Here is a 16,139-nt window from a genome sequence, read left to right on the forward strand (position 1 = left end):
ATGCCAGTAATGAACATGGGCAGATATCATTTTCTCTGTGTAGTTTTGCGACAAGAAAATTGCCCTTTTAACCTGACTGCTGTGTACTGTAAACACACGTGGTCCCAACACACTCCATTCATTTTTTCATCGAAGCACACCGACTGGGGTAAAAAGGGGAGAAGAGTCTCGCGCGCACACTTGACTTGAGTGATGAAATATGGCAGCAGAGAGGAAAAACAATCCCACTGCTACGTGAGGTCTGCAGTGGAGATTTGCTGACACGCATAGAGGCTTACTCTCAGCATGTGTGTGTTTGCGTCTTTCACTTTTTCGCACAATTGGGATGTGCACTATATAGTCGTGAAGTGCAGTTAATGAGTATGTCTGCCACTGTAAAGAATAGTGTTAAGTGGCTAAAAACTCAATAACGTGACCGTGGTAACAACAAGGATGCCAGCCAGCAGGCCATTCAAATGAAATGGAAGCTTTTGTTTTTCTACACTTAGTACATATTGTTGCTTTGAGTGTTTTTGTTAGCAGCCTACTCATGCACGTTGCAAGAAACGTATAACGTAGTGTGGAGAGGAATAACACAAGAACAGCTTGATGGGTTAATTATGTCTGTTGAATGCTGTAATGTTGCTCAGGCTGTGAAAATGACTGTCCCATTAAAGACGGAACGTGGCATTAGACATTGACTATCGGACTGTGCAGTTTGAGTTGTCGTGATTATTACTGAAGATAAAATGGACAGTTGAAGATGAATACTGCATCAGCCAATCGAGATGATTTGCTAAAGCGCTTGTCCTCATTACGGTGGCGGATTGCTCAGTGCCTATCCTACCTGACTTTTGGTAAGGGAACAGGAACACCCTGGACGAGTCATTCGCAAGTTGCAGATAAATGACCGTTCACACTCACATTCAGACTTATGGACAATTTAGAGTCTTCAATTAAATCTAAGATTACCTTTGGTGAGAGACGTATGAAAACCAGCAGACATTTCTCTTTTTCCCTCTCTGAATACATTGACATTGACCTTGTTTGGATAGTTTATAAAAGCTTCAATAGAAAATGGATTATGCTCAGTAGAGCACAGAAGTTATACTGAGTCTACCTCTGTTTAAATGTACTGTAGTATGGAGCAGGTTAATAGCCCTGCCAGACAAGTTAAAATAATGTAATCATGTTTTAATATAATATGCATTAGTATTTCTATATTTGAGTGCATTAATTAACATGACACACGTTGTAGTGTACAACTTCAGTTTGTCCATTTAAAATAGCTGTCAAACTCCCATTCACACGTATGAAAATTTTTGATCCTTCAGGTAACTTTTGTTAAGAAAAACAGGCTACACCTAGGCATAAAGTGCTCAGCTAAAAGGCATGTTTTCGAAATGTGGGTGAAAACCAGAGCTGAGGAAGGTCGGTGGTGAGATTTGAAACCCGAACCACATAGATGATTGTCACTTTACGTGTGAAAACGTAGGGCATCAATTTGCTTTAGGAAAAAATAAGCAACCAGACTCAATCTCGATGAATTCTTTATGTGTGCTAGTTATCTGAAGTTTGAGATCAAATTCCCTTAAGTATCATTAAATTTCCCCTGCCACTCATCAATACCTCCGACCCTTTGGCAAGCATCTCCGACCTATCCTGGAAGTCCTGAGCACCCCGCTGACCAATGAGGTGGCGAATGGAGATGCAGTTTCTTGCCGAGATAGTCATTGACACCGTTTTGGTACCGGGCAGTATTTCAAGGAGGGAGGACACTTGACACCCCGTCAACAGGACAGCAAAGAGAGAAAAAAGGGTGTGGCAGGACCAGAAATTCTGGTGCATCAGTTTGTGTGTGTCTTTTTTACTTATAAAGGGTGTGTTTGAGATCTTGATGCCAGGGACAATTAATGTTGGGGTGGTCCCTAATTTTGAATAGGGAACAAGCTAGTTTCATTGAGTGAGTCTTGAATGATGTGGTTTGCATGCTAGTTTGATCATCCTGATTCACACAATAACACAAGATTGTGAGGGAGAAAGCAGACATAAGTGGGGTAAACACATACCAATAATTGGGCCGAAATAGAACATTTGCTGCCCATTCTGACTAAGGTCCGCAAAGACCCAATAATGGGATGTCTCAAAAAAGATGATCCTGAACGATTATCCTGTGGTGTTGGGTGTGTTAAAAGAGGGGTTTCCTCCCCGATCTGCTCGGACAATTGTTGTGGCCAACAAGCGTAAAAGTTAAACTTGTTGAATATTTACAGTACATTCGCAAATCCTTATGTGTTTGGCCAATGCCGATCTGTCGGGTCGCTAACATGGTCAAGATACTAACAATCTGTATGCGTGTACCATGCTTAAAGTAACACTGTTCACTACAAACACAAGTCTGTCACTTGTAACTCATCTCCCCTCACATTAGAAGAAATTCATACAGGTTTTTACAGTAGATTTTTCATGCTTAACTCATTCACTGCTCGCCGAGTTCCCTGTATTAGCAGCCGTTTGAGAGCATTTTAACTTATCTTTCAAGACCGACATAAAATTGTTGTGTCCTGTCACAATATAAGCACCAAACCTACTGAAAGAAAGAGTAGACTGTCTTTTTTCTCCAGAAAAAAAAGGTTATAGTCTTTGCTGTTCTGTATTAATCAGTAGACTTTACACCGATTTTATCGGACTGATCGGTATAGGCCAATAAAGTTATTTAAAAAAACAAAAAACACGTCGGCGGTGTGGAACAGACAACACGTCTGAGACAGACAACACGTAATGCCCAGATCAAACTACAAGACAAATTTGCTCTTTTACGATTGAACTGTCAGACTACTGAAATAAAATCTTGTATTCCGATACCACTGCATCCCGTTTTTTTAACGATCACTGGGCTTTATCTTGTCAACTCAAATGCGACCAGATACACTCGTTACCGTGGCGACGAAAACAAGAGTGAATTGCGCCAACTGTATTATAAGGACAAAATGGGAAAACATGTGTGTTGGTGGTCACCGGTGCTCAGGACAGGAGAGGACGTTCGTTTAAGGCTTGCTTGAGGTATGTTCACGTACTTTTAATACGATACGGCTCACGAGTGGGCAATTAAATGTTATGTACCCTAGCTGGCTAGTGGTACCACGAACGGTTGGACGTAAACATGCCGCCGTTCTGTTGAATCATGCTCTAAGGTTTCGGTGTGGGTGAAGTAATTTAATTACAGTAAGTTAGCACCCATTATTTCGGTCATGTAATGTTGGTTTGACCTGACTGATTAGAATACACGATCTGACTAGAGCAGTGATTTGTAACCTTTATGGAACCAAGGAACATATTTTACAATTAAAAATCTCACAGCACACCAACAAACAAAAATGTCACAAAAAGTGGATACATTAATTACTGTATTTACTTCCTGCCATCTAATACAAGACCATTCATTTGTTCTGTATGTCACTATGCCTCACTGGCATAAATGGAGGAACAAAGATACATTATTTATTGTAAATATAATTTTTTGAGCAATTAAGTACACTAGTATAAACAGTAAATGAACAGGTCATTTAAATAGACACATTCCTCCATCTTGTGATGGGATCGGTGATTGGTTATCGTTTTTTCAAACTCACTGATCGGTGATCGGCCCCAGGTTTTACCAGAAATATAGGATTCAAATCAAAAAGTGGAGAAAAAAAGTTTTTTGCAAAAATACATCGGCGAACAGAACACTGACTGACGCTTATTATTACAACCCCAATTCCAATGATGTTGGGACGTTGTGTTAAACATAAAAACAGAGAAGAATGATTTGCAACTCATGTTCAACCTATATTTAATTGAATACACTACAAAGACAAGATATTTCATGTTCAAACTGATAGACTTTATTGTTTTTAGCAAATAATCATTAACTTGGAATTTTATGTCTGCAACACGTTCCAAAAAAGCTGGGACAGGGTCATGTTTACCACTGTGTTACATCACGTTTTCTTTTAACAACATTCAATAAACGTTTGGGAACTGAGGACACTAATTGTTGAAGCTTTGTTGGTGGAATTATTTCCCTTTCTTGCTTGATGTACAGCTTCATCTGTTGTCGTATTTTAAGCTTCATAATGCGCCACACGTTTTCAATGGGAGACAGGTCTGGACTACAGGCAGGCCAGTCGAGTACCCGCACTCTTTTAATACGAAGCCACGCTGTTGTAACACGTGCAGAATGTGGTTTGGCATTGTCTTGCTGAAATAAGCAGTGGCGTCCATGAAAAAGACGTTGCTTGGATGGCAGCATATGTTTCTCCAAAACCTGTATGTACCTTTCAGCATTAATGGTGCCTTCACAGATGTGTAAGTTACCCATGCCATTGGCACTAACACAGCCCCATACCATCACAGATGCTGGATTTTGAACTATGCGTCCATAACAGTCGGGATGGTTCCTTTCCTCTTTGGCCCGGAGGACACGACGTCCACAATTTGCCAAAAAAAATTTGAAATGTGGACTCGTCGGACCACAGAACACTTTTCCACTTTGCATTAGTCCATCTTAGATGAGCTCGGGCCCAGAAAAGCTGTCGGCGTTTCTGGGTGTTGTTGATAAATGGCTTTTGCTTTGCATAGTAGAGTTTCAAGTTGCACTTACGGATGTATTTACTGACATTGGTTTTCTGAAGTGTTCCTGAGCCCATGTGGTTATATCCTTTGCACATTGATGTCGGTTTTTGATGCAGTGCCGCCTGAGGGATCGAAGGTCACGGGCATTCAATGTTGGTTTTCGACCTTGCTGCTTACATGCAGTGATTTCTCCAGATTATCTGAACCTTTTGATGATGTTATGGACCGCAGATGATGAAATCCCTAAATTCCTTGCAATTGTACATTGAGGAATATTGTCCTTAAACTGTTCGACTATTATCTCACGCACTTGTTCGCAAAGAGGTGAACCTCGCCCTATCTTTGCTTGTGAATGACTGACCAATTCAGGGACGCTGCCTTTATACACAATCATGGCACCCACCTGTTCCCAATTAGCCTGTTCACCTGTGGGATGTTCCAAACGTGTTTGATGAGCATTCCTCAACTTTCTCAGTATTTTTTGCCACCTGTCCCAGCTTTTTTGGAACGTGTTGCAGCCATAAGATTCTAAATTAATGATCATTTGCTCAAAACAATAAAGTTTATCAGTTTGAACATTGAATATCTTGTCTTTGTAGTGTATTCCATTAAATATAGGTTGTACATGATTTGAAAATCATTGTATTCTGTTTTTATTTATGTTTAACACAGCGTCCCAACTTCATTGGAATTGGGGTTGTATTATTATTATTATTTATTTTATTTTATTTTTGCTTTTGTGACACCACAAAAGCAAAAACCACCACAAAACAACAAAAATAACACTGAGAAAGGGGTTAATGGTTCAAGTTGAATGTTGGTGTTATTTTTACATGGCTTTCGTCATTCACTCAATGAACTGCGTCATCTTTTGTCATGATCGTTACACACACTTTCTACTACCTACCACAACATAGACTCGGTTTATACCATCAATTTATCCGACTTCCTACATGTTGAAATTTTTCTCCCTTATAATCGACAATCGATTGACAATCTGAGATTCACCCCTAATCTTTCTCTTCTACTCAAAGGTTGTGCTGACCGCGCCCCCATCTTCAGGGATCTGTCCATAATAATTAATTTCACTGACAAGCTGGCCGAGACACTCGTCCATGTCTGCCCATTGAAAAACGTACTTGATAAAAAACATGTCTGTGGCAGTAAACGGTTGGTCCAGTTAACAAATATGAACATCCATGGGAGTGGATGAGTTGAAATAAATATGACAACAATGCAATCATTTGCAATGACAATAGTGTAAAGTAGTTTTCTGTACAGTACCATGAAGTTTGAGCACAGCAAAGGTTGTGCAGTTTGGAATTTAACCAACATTTTGGTGAAAAACACAAGCTGTCAGTGCACCTCTTTAAACCTGGAAGTATTCTACTCTTGTGAGTTTATGTTTGCTGCACCTTTTGTCTTCAATAAAGACAACAAATCAAAAATCCACCTCAGTAGATATTACGGTATTTCAGCCAACATCAAAGGATTAACTGTGTGTGTGTTTTGTCTCCTTCCTTCGGCTTTTGGTTACAGTTTTCCTGAAAGGGCGGCGGGTGGTAACACAAGAAGAATAATGTGAGAAGAGAAGAATATGCCAAGTTACCATAAAGTAAAATGACACACATTCACACAAGTATTTTTTCCAGTGCTACCAAGCATTTCAGAACAATGATGGTTGGAGACATGTGCCAGTAGTCACGTGGATGACTGAGCAGAAGTGTTTGGATTCTTTTTCCACTCCCGTTGGGATGCTGTCTCATTTACAAAAAAAAATTGTAAACAAAGGACTTTGTTGTTTAAACATTGTGTTCTGGATCTTATGAGTGCTTTTGTTCATTTAAGTTCCATCTGGTTTGTGCTGTTTGACAAGGAGCATTAAGTGATGAGGCTACGTTAGCTTGTCATGCTAACCGATAACTGCTTGTCACTGGTGGTGTGAGAACTTTAGAGAACTTCTTAGGGAAGGGAAAATGGTCAAATGATAAGACAGATGAAGAACAGCCTATAACTTCTAATAAAAAAGTATTTTAGGTCCGCTGCACACTGTGCGACACAACAACTAGTTTTGCTGTGATTCGAAATTTTAATCGTAGGCAAATGGCATCCCAATGTCACAGATGTAATGACCAATCAAAAATGGCATCTGGTATCACATGACTTTTCACAACAATGTGTGTGTGGAACAGGTTTTGAGCACCGTCCAAACGGTTTGGTTCGACTGTTTCGGTTCGGTCTGCATGTGTATGTCTTATACGGTTCATAACACTAACTTTTTTTCTCATTTACCATTGAGGTGAAGCAGTGTGTACACTGGAGCAAAGTAGCAAGTTAGCCAAGATAGCGCCATGGACACATCATCTACCCTGTATGTCATGCCCTCCAGCGATACAGGACCCAATCATATTGCAGTGGGTCTTGTCAATAAAGATTCTGGGTTGTAGAGAAAAGATACAGTCTCTGTAGAAGTAGTAGGTCTACGGTGGTACTTCTGGGTCTTTATCTCTCCTACGCAAGATCTCTAGTACATATAACAGACGACGTAGAATTACAACTCACTTGAAATGGCTAGGTTTGTGAGGTGTTTTGATTACCACGGAAACTTTGCTTCACCCGAGCGTATGCAATGCTAGGATGCAGCGAGCTAGCCTTTAAAAACTTGGAGGCATAAAGACGAACTGCTGTAATTCCTACACCATTTACCTGATTTGGCTGTAAATACCCTCAAATTAAAGCTGACAGTCTGCAGTTAAAGCATATCCTGCTAGTTTCATTTCAAATCCATTGAGGTGGTGTTTAGAGCCAAAAAGATGATAATTGTGTCCATGTTTCAATATTTATGGACCTGACTGGAAGCATAGAGTATCTCAATGCAGCAAGTAACATAAAAATGATGTGGAGTGAACTTTATACATGGGCTGAGCTTATTCACATATGATTACCATCAGTAGACCTTTGTTGAGGCAAGGCATCTATTACAGATTATAAAAAACACACAGTCAACCACTAAACAAAAATATCTTTAAAATTATGAATAATGAAACATTGATCTTGTCTCAATTCAGTCACAGATGGACTTCGTGTGAAGTCTGGGCTTGTTTAGTTGAACACAGAGCTGATAAATTTGCAAGGAGCCATGACTTCTGTTGTAAGAATTGCAAAGGTGAATCCACAGGTTTGTTGTACCTTGTGTCATCCAATGGAAGAGCATTTAATTGTTCTGCCTGTCACTATATGCCGCTGGCCTAGATAGAACAAAAATATAAAATCAATGTGTACCGAACCAAACCCCATAACCACAAAACCGAGATACAGACCAACTGTGGATTTTGTGAACCGTTCCATCCATCCATCCATCTATCTACTGTGTATATATATATATATTACAAAGATACTTAAGTTTATGTTTTAATTTAAATTTTTTATGATTATAATTTATTTATAATTTAATATGTACCTGTAAGGCCGATCATTTCCATTTCTCCTTTATTTCTCGGCGGTTTCCTTTCTTTCTATTATAATATTGTTACAGCGGCCAGGGCGATCCATTTCATCCTTGATAATTACGCCATGTTGTTTGTGATTCAATAAAAAAAATAAAACAATAGTACTGTATATGTGGCACCTCAAAACAGTGTCTCCAAGAAGAACACCAGGGGTAGCGAATTATCCGCTGCAGCGAGTTGGTTGTACGTGTGAGGGTCAGTCGCCTGATGTACGGGTGTGAGTTGTCAACCATATATTTGTTGCGATTATCCAGTTCAATCGCCTTCGGCCGCTTTGCTCATTATGCAACTGGCCTATGAGGCAATATCAGCAGTCCTACGTAAAACACATCCTAGTGGGATTTTCTGCAAAAAAAAAAAAATTACGGAGTAGACCTACCATAAGTAACACGCTGCAGTTGTCATTGTCTCCCATTACTTCAAGGTGATACCAAACAAGCACCGTGCCTGCACTAATTTCAACAATGACATTCACCATATTGGTGTGTTGTTATAAAGCTGCTATACAGTATATGCAGTTTCGATCAATGGGCCAAACAAAGCGACTTGATGAAAGGTTAAGTGGCAGCATGGGAAAGGGGATGTACTGTAATCAATGCTTAATTGAGCTTTTTAGAAGCTGACACACTAGCTGACCCAGTAGCTTATCCTCACACAAAGCCGCAGAGTGCAAGTAAAATCAACAAGTGTTTTACAGATGTAAACGCAACAATTCAAAGGAAGATGTGTGTTCGTCACCTTCTACTGACAGTCTCCTGGTCGAGCCGACCTGCCTCAGAAAAAGTCATTACAGCTCTCCAAATAAGCGTCATTAAAGTGTGTTTGCGGTAAGCAGAGCTGCGTGTCGGCAGCAAGTGGACATGCTGCAGAGCGCACAGCGGCGTGCAGTCACCTGTGAAGTCATTAGTTCAGCTGACAAGGATGTCATGAGTAGGGTATATTGTGGAGTCCTACAGCCATTCTTGAGCTTGTGACCATGTTTTGGACAGCTTCACCACACATAGTTGATGTGTACTGTACTCAATGTTTGGTCTCACAAGCAAACAGACTGATACAACGTTAAGTTCTACCATTGGCCGTGTATCACGCTGTTAAGATGATAGTTTTTTCCCCCAAATATTACACCTGAGTTATTCAAATTGTGCCCGCTGGAAAATAAGTCCCTGACACCAGTTTCATCAATCGCCATGAAACTGCGTGGATATGTCTATCGCAACATCCATCTATCCATTTTCCGGACCGCTTTTCCTCACTAGGATCGCGGACATGCTGTAGCCTATCTCAGCTGACTCTGGGCAAGAGGCAGGGTACAGCCGAGGCTGGTCGACAGCCAATCGCAGGGCACATATAAACAAACGATTATTCGCACTCACATTCACACCTACGTACAATTTAGAGTCTTCAAATAAGCTACCATGGATGTTTTTGGGATGTGTGAGGAAACTGGAGTACCCGGAGGAAACCTCCCCAGGCACAGGGAGAACATGCAAACTCCACACTGGCAAGCCGGATTTGAACCGGGGTCCTCAGAACTGTGAGGAAAGATGTGCTAACCAGACGGTCACCGTGCCACCGAAAATTAATGTCTTAGTTAATAATTTCATAATAATGTTGTGGATAAATGTATAGGTATGCATGAACTAATGGGGGGAGAGAGAAAAAAGGTTCACAAACACACCATATTACAGTATAGGCAAACCTTTGTGTCAAGGTCCACAGTTTTTGCATCATTTATAGATGCGGAAAAGTCAAAAAAAATATTTGAATGATGAAATAAAAATTCATCCTCATTTTTTATTTTAATATCTTTAATTCATTCACTTATACTTAACAAGTCTAATCAGTCGGCCACCGTGCCGCCTCTATCGTAACAGGACGCATGAAAAAGTCTCAAGGACCCATGGCGAAAATTGGACAGGAAGTCGGCCAATTTAATTTGAATCAGACATTTTGGGTGAATTCCAACTACAGAATTTATCCCAATGAGCCCCAATCAGAAGCAGGTATCATAGGGGGATGTGCAACACTAATCCATCCATCCATTCTCAACACCGCTTATCCGGTTCAGGGTCGCGGGGCACTGGAGCCTGTCCCAGTTGACTACACCCTGAATTGGTCGCCGGTCAGTCGCAGGGCACATATAGACACGGACAATCATTCGCACTCACATTCACACCATCACTGAGTGGGAACTGAACCCACGCTGCCCGCACCAAATTCAGTCGAGTGTACTACTACACCATCAGTGACTGGGCAACGCTAATTCATGAAGATTTTTAACCGACACTATGTGATGTGTGAAGCCTCGTGCACTGTAGTGACCCCTGAAAGGTTTCAAAAACAATTAGCCCCCGAGACCGGTTCCCTCCAAAAATAGGAAATTGGGTTGACATGTACAGTATATCATAACAGGACGTACGAAAATGTCTCAAGGGCCAATGTTACTGTTACTGTAGCGTGTTTGGTGTGAAGAAGACATTTTGAGTTGAATTGTAGGGCTCATACTTAGATTAACTCGTACAAGGTAATTCATCCAAATTAACCCCCAGTCGGAAGAAAGTATCCTAGACAGATGGGCAATGCTAAATTGTGAAGCTTTTTATCCAACACCACAATATGTGATATGGATGGAGCAGGGCATCAAAGCCTCTCAATCAGTAGAGCCCCCTGGAATGTTTGAAAAAAATAAGACCCTGTCTGACAGTTTAACCAATCGACATGAAACTGGGTGGACATGTCTATCATAACAGGGCACATGAAAAAGTCTGCAGGACCAATGCCGAAAATTGAACAGGCCTATTTGGTCTAATCCAGTGATTTGGAGCAGGGCTTGTACTTTGACATACTCCTACTAGGGAATTTGCCCAAATGAGCCTCTATCCTCAAGCTTGTTTTAACAACACCATGCAATGTGGGCGGAGCATGTGAAAAGGTTTGCTCATCAGTTCAAGGATTTGCCATGAAAAAGCGCATGCAAGGCCCAGTTCATCGCTGCTCGCAGTTTTAACTTGTCTTGTTTTGACAAAATGTGACTGACCAAGGCCAAACAACAATGTAGTAACTGGATTATAACCACAGTGGTAACTTTGTATCTATTCAATGTTTATAAATAGCTAAATTACATTTTATTTGTGAGATTTTTGGTCTTTTGTCTGTCCATGCATCCATTTTCTATCATGCTTATTTCGCTACACTCTGGACTGGTCGCCAGGTAATCTTAAAAATAAAAACAAAATAAAAATAAATCTTAAAAGCTTACTGAATACATACACAAACTAAAATATGCAATAACCACCTGAAAAAAGCATCCATCTGTCTGTTTTCTATAGTTCTTGTCCTCATTATGTGGTACAGCCAGGACTGATTGTCAGTGTACATATAGACAAACAACCATTCATGCATCTTTAGTTAACCTAAGATGACTTTTGGTGAAAGAACTGGGACACACCTTGGACTGGTCGCCAGCCAATCACAGGGCACATATAGACAAACAACCATTCACAATCGATTTCACACCCACGGCCATTTTAGAGTGGCCAATTTAGAGTCTCCAGTTAACCTATTACTTTTGCAGAGAGAAGCGGGGCACACCCTGAACTGGTTGCCAGTGCAAATCGAGACAAACAGCCATTCACACTCACACCAATGCATAATTGTGAGTCTCCAGGTAACCTAAGATCACTTTTGGCAAGAGGTGAGCTATACCCTGAACTGGTCGCCAGCCAATGAAAGGACATGTACAGACAAACAACCATTAACACTCACATTCACGCCGATGGACAATTTAGAGTCTTCTATTAACCAAAGATAACTTTTGCCAGGGAACACCCTGGATTGACATAGTTGGCCGTTTACCAGCCGGTTAGTTCAGTGTGAATATTGTCTCCATGCTCCTTGCGAGTGCTTTCATTTTGTATTTCTGCATTTGACTGTTAGTCCTGTTCAATAAACAGCTAAAAGATCAGCTGCGACTATAGCTATACTTTTTTTTCCCACTTTACTCGAGCGGCAGCAGCTCTGAATCTAACTTGTAATGCAAATTTTGGCTCACAAAATGTCGGAAATCGGGGCACTGGTCAGATAAGCTATCATTGTATGTGTAGACAAACAATTTCCACTCACATGATCATTTATGGCCCGTCTTCAATGAATCGAACATGCCAGAAGCCAGAGTACCCGCAGAAAAGGCATGCAAGCATGAGGAGAACATACAAACTCTGGGATTGGAACCCAGAACCTCAGAACTGTGAGGCAGACATCCTGACCACTCTCACACCGTGCTTAAAACAAACAAACAAACAAAAACAATGTAAACCTATTTTTCCTCAACTTTATTTGTGCAAATGGTGAAAGACCAAACAGAGGAGTTTCTTCTGACGGATTAATAAACCAAAACTTTAGAACACACACACGCACGCACGCACGCACACGCACGCAAACACACACACACACACACACACACACGCATACACACACACATTAGCCCGAATGCATGAACACAATAAGCTTCGGGGAGGCACAGATGCAACCTCTGCCATCTGTTCCATTCAGTTAAATGCCGCACTGTGTGAGAGTCTCTGTACATCAGTACCATTCAATAAACACTGTCACTACTCAAGGCTGCCTGCACGCCCACGCAGCAAATTAACATGTACACACAGCAACTCATCCAACGAGAGCGAGAGAGAGAGCGAGAGAGAGAGAGAGAGAGAGAGAGAGCGAAAGAGAGAGAACACAGCGACAGTGAGATCACAGTCAAGCACAGTAACACCGAACAAACACAATAATGGTAAGATAATCGGCAGAGCACAGATTGAGTCTACATTTACTCAGGCACAAAGCAAACAAGTGAAGTCAAGAGTAGGGGGCGGACTACTGAGCAAGTATTTCAAACACAGTTCCCTTCCATGCATAACAATAACAACAGCCTCTTACCCATCAGTTGCGTTTTACCGTCCGCTCCAAGCAATGTGTGCGATTTGTGCGAGCCAAAGAAAAAAAGTGTAACTCTGAAGTGAGCTGTGTAGTCCTAAAAAAAACACACACACACAGCAGCAGACAAATGGTGTTTTCCTTGTGGGAAGAGTGAGAGAGCTCTTTCCCACTCTCGCCTGTCTCTCGCCTGTCTCCGTTTTCCCTCACTGACGCGCTTGGGTCTGCCCTCCGGCTGCCTCGCTCTCCCCTCCCTCCACTGCCTGCCGTGGTCCCCTCCCACTCGCTCTCACTCTCTCTCCTTTGCATCCAGGAGTCACCTCTCAGGGAGTCACTTTCTGCTTTCTCGCCTGTCAGATTTGACCCGCGTTGAATTATTTTTTTTTTTTGGGGGGGGGGGGGGGGGGGGGGTACGCTCCATGATATATCATGCTCGGTTTGTGTAATTTTTCCACACACAGGCAAACACATTTCTGCCTATCTAAAGCCCTCCTACACACCAGCAGGCCAACAGTACAAGCAGTTTCTGTGACGATAACTTGATGAGAGTGGCACGGCCTGGCCTTCTGATGCTCTAACCACTTTTTTTTCTTTGAAAAGAGACATCAAGTGGATATAAAAAGTCGACACACCCAAGTTCAAATGTCAGAATTTTGGGACATCAAAAAAATCTCAACATTTTCCACAATTAATGTAACCTACAGTTGGAGGAAAAAGTATGTGAACCCTTTGGAATTTCTTAAAAGTATGCATACATTGGTCATAAAATGAAAAAAAAAATGTGATAAAATAAATCACAAGAAAAAAAACAGTCTGCTTAAACTAATAAGCAATTATATATGTTTTTATATTTTTACTGAAAATAACATTTAAGCATTCACAGGAGAATAAAGTCAGTGAACCTCCAGGCTACGGATTCTCCAAGAGCTAATCAGAGTCAGGTGTCAGCCAACATGAAGTCCAATCATCGATGAATAATTTTAATAAAAAAATAATAATAATAATAATACAAATTTTAAAAACACCGTGTTAGCTGAAGACTTACAGAAATAACTGGCACATGCCAACGCTTCTGTTGACAAATCTATCATGCAACTACAGGAAATGTTCGGTTGAGGTTATTGCTACAAAAGCAGGGGTTAACTAGTTATTATGTGTGTGCTGACTCCCATTTAGACTGTGTTGAATGCTCAACCTTCATTTCATCGGACCATAACTCATTTATTTTTTTTCAAAAAGACTGTACAGGGTCACTGATGGTGTAGTGGTACACTCGCCTGACTTTGGTGCAGGGAGCGTGGGTTCAGTTCCCACTCAGTGACGGTGTGAATGTGAGTGCTAATGGTTGCCTGTGTCTATATGTGCCCTGCAACTAATTGGCGACCAGTTCAGGGTGTAGGCGGCCTTTCACCTGAAGTCAGCTGGGACCGGCTCCAGCGCCCCGTGAACCTAACCAGGATAAGCAGTGTTGAAAATGGATGGATGGATTTTACAGGTTATAGGTCACATTAAGTTTTTAAAGGATTTATCCTGGTCTCTATTCTTAATATCACATAAATCTGGAAATTCATAAACTATAATGTCTTCCCCATATCAAGCTGATTTTTATCTGTGTAGATGTGTGTGCATGCACATGTGCATTGGGCACAAAGTGCATGCCTGCCAGTGTTTTCACAGCTATTTTTGAAGTCCTGCATAGAATCTAGGAAACCAGGTTTTCTACGATCGGTAAACATACGCAAACACCTGGCATCGATAAAAAGGATCCGTTATCAGCATGATAAACATCACTGACGTCAAAGGCTTACTTACCCAAGCTTCATGACCCTGATAAGAGCGCTTGCTATTTAGAATGAGCCAAAATCATACGCGAACCCCTCTTCATTTTTAGAACAGGGAAGGACATCGGGGGAGGACAATGACCCGACACAGTGGAGGAGCAAGCAAACCAACTCTGAAGGTAAACACTCATGCATTGGGAAGCATGAAACATGGTCAAAGATCAGTGATGATTATTCATGCATCTCAATGTTCCTTGAATCAATGCATATTTTTCAGTAAGTTCGTTTTTTTTTTGTTTTTACTGTGTGTAACTAAAACTGATTAAATAAAGTATGGATAAATGTACTTCCAATATCTTTCATTAAAACAAAATGCCAGATATGTATAAATTCATTCAGCATCGCTAAAAGCTAAAATGCATGTTGCAATTGGAGATCATCACATATTTTCAGTTTGCTATTCTTGAATTTACCTATTCCCATCTTTTTGTACTCTTTCTGTCACGCCTTAAGTTGTCACGTGATTTTCAAAAGCCCTGACTAATAGGAACGCAGAAATTGGTGTGAAGGAAGTATGTTGAAGTGATACAGATCTTTGTATGCCAGGGACAGGCTAAGTGTAGCTGGGTTAATAGCGGAAATTATGTGTATGTTTTTGCTCTGCTGAGTGGCTATTAAAGGGTTCAAGCTAGCAAACGACCAAAGTCTTGTTATTGCTGGACAATTGGTATTTTTATGGCGTGTGAAACCAATATACACACGCACTTGTGGCGCATAGTTATGAAGTCATCTGTGAGATATTTATTCTTGAAGCTAATGTTGGAAAATGAGTTTGAAATGATATTAAAGCTTTTTGGGATGACGGTTTGCAGTATATTTACACTTTAAAATATTCATATCGGCAATATTAACATTCCTGGGGGAACATCAATGTATCGCGTTTTTTCGATATTTGCAGCAGGGTCCGTCCTATCCCCCTCGAATAATACTCAAAATCATTATAACAGTGTAAGTAAGGCTTGTGTCAATCAAAGTCACTAATAAATATATAACTAAATAACACTAATCAACAAATTATTCAATAGTCATCAATAACAAATCGCTCATCCAACCACTCAGTTTCGCTTGATGCGCTGGATTTGTAACATGCATTCATTGTGCTAAGGACAGAAGCTACGAGGAGGAGCTGTGTGTACCTCTGGCTGCACATCAAGACACGAGTGAGTAAATTATATCATGTCTCAATCATTAGACCTTTTACTCACTCAAAGTTCATATAGTATGAGTGAGTTGTTCACTCAGATGGCTTGTTATGTTGGCA

The 16,139-nt window shown here is 40.8% G+C and overlaps 1 protein-coding gene across 5 annotated transcripts in view; it reads right to left on the reverse strand.

Annotated features, from left to right (window-relative positions):
- Nucleotides 1-16,139, reverse strand: part of hdac4 (histone deacetylase 4) — a 143,313-nt gene that overhangs the window by 73,213 nt on the left and 53,961 nt on the right. Inside the window, exon 1 of one of the 5 annotated variants that reach the window (XM_061691207.1) lies at nt 13,041-13,241. The exons of the other annotated variants lie outside the window; for them this stretch is intronic. Coding sequence (XP_061547191.1) covers nt 13,041-13,044 — 4 coding nt within the window. The 5' untranslated portion in view covers nt 13,045-13,241. Of the gene's footprint in view, nt 1-13,040; nt 13,242-16,139 lie in introns of those variants that run through there. 5 annotated transcript variants of the gene reach the window in all.

Source organism: Phycodurus eques, chromosome 12 (assembly GCF_024500275.1).
Source record: "Phycodurus eques isolate BA_2022a chromosome 12, UOR_Pequ_1.1, whole genome shotgun sequence".
Taxonomy (NCBI): Eukaryota; Metazoa; Chordata; class Actinopteri; order Syngnathiformes; family Syngnathidae; genus Phycodurus; species Phycodurus eques.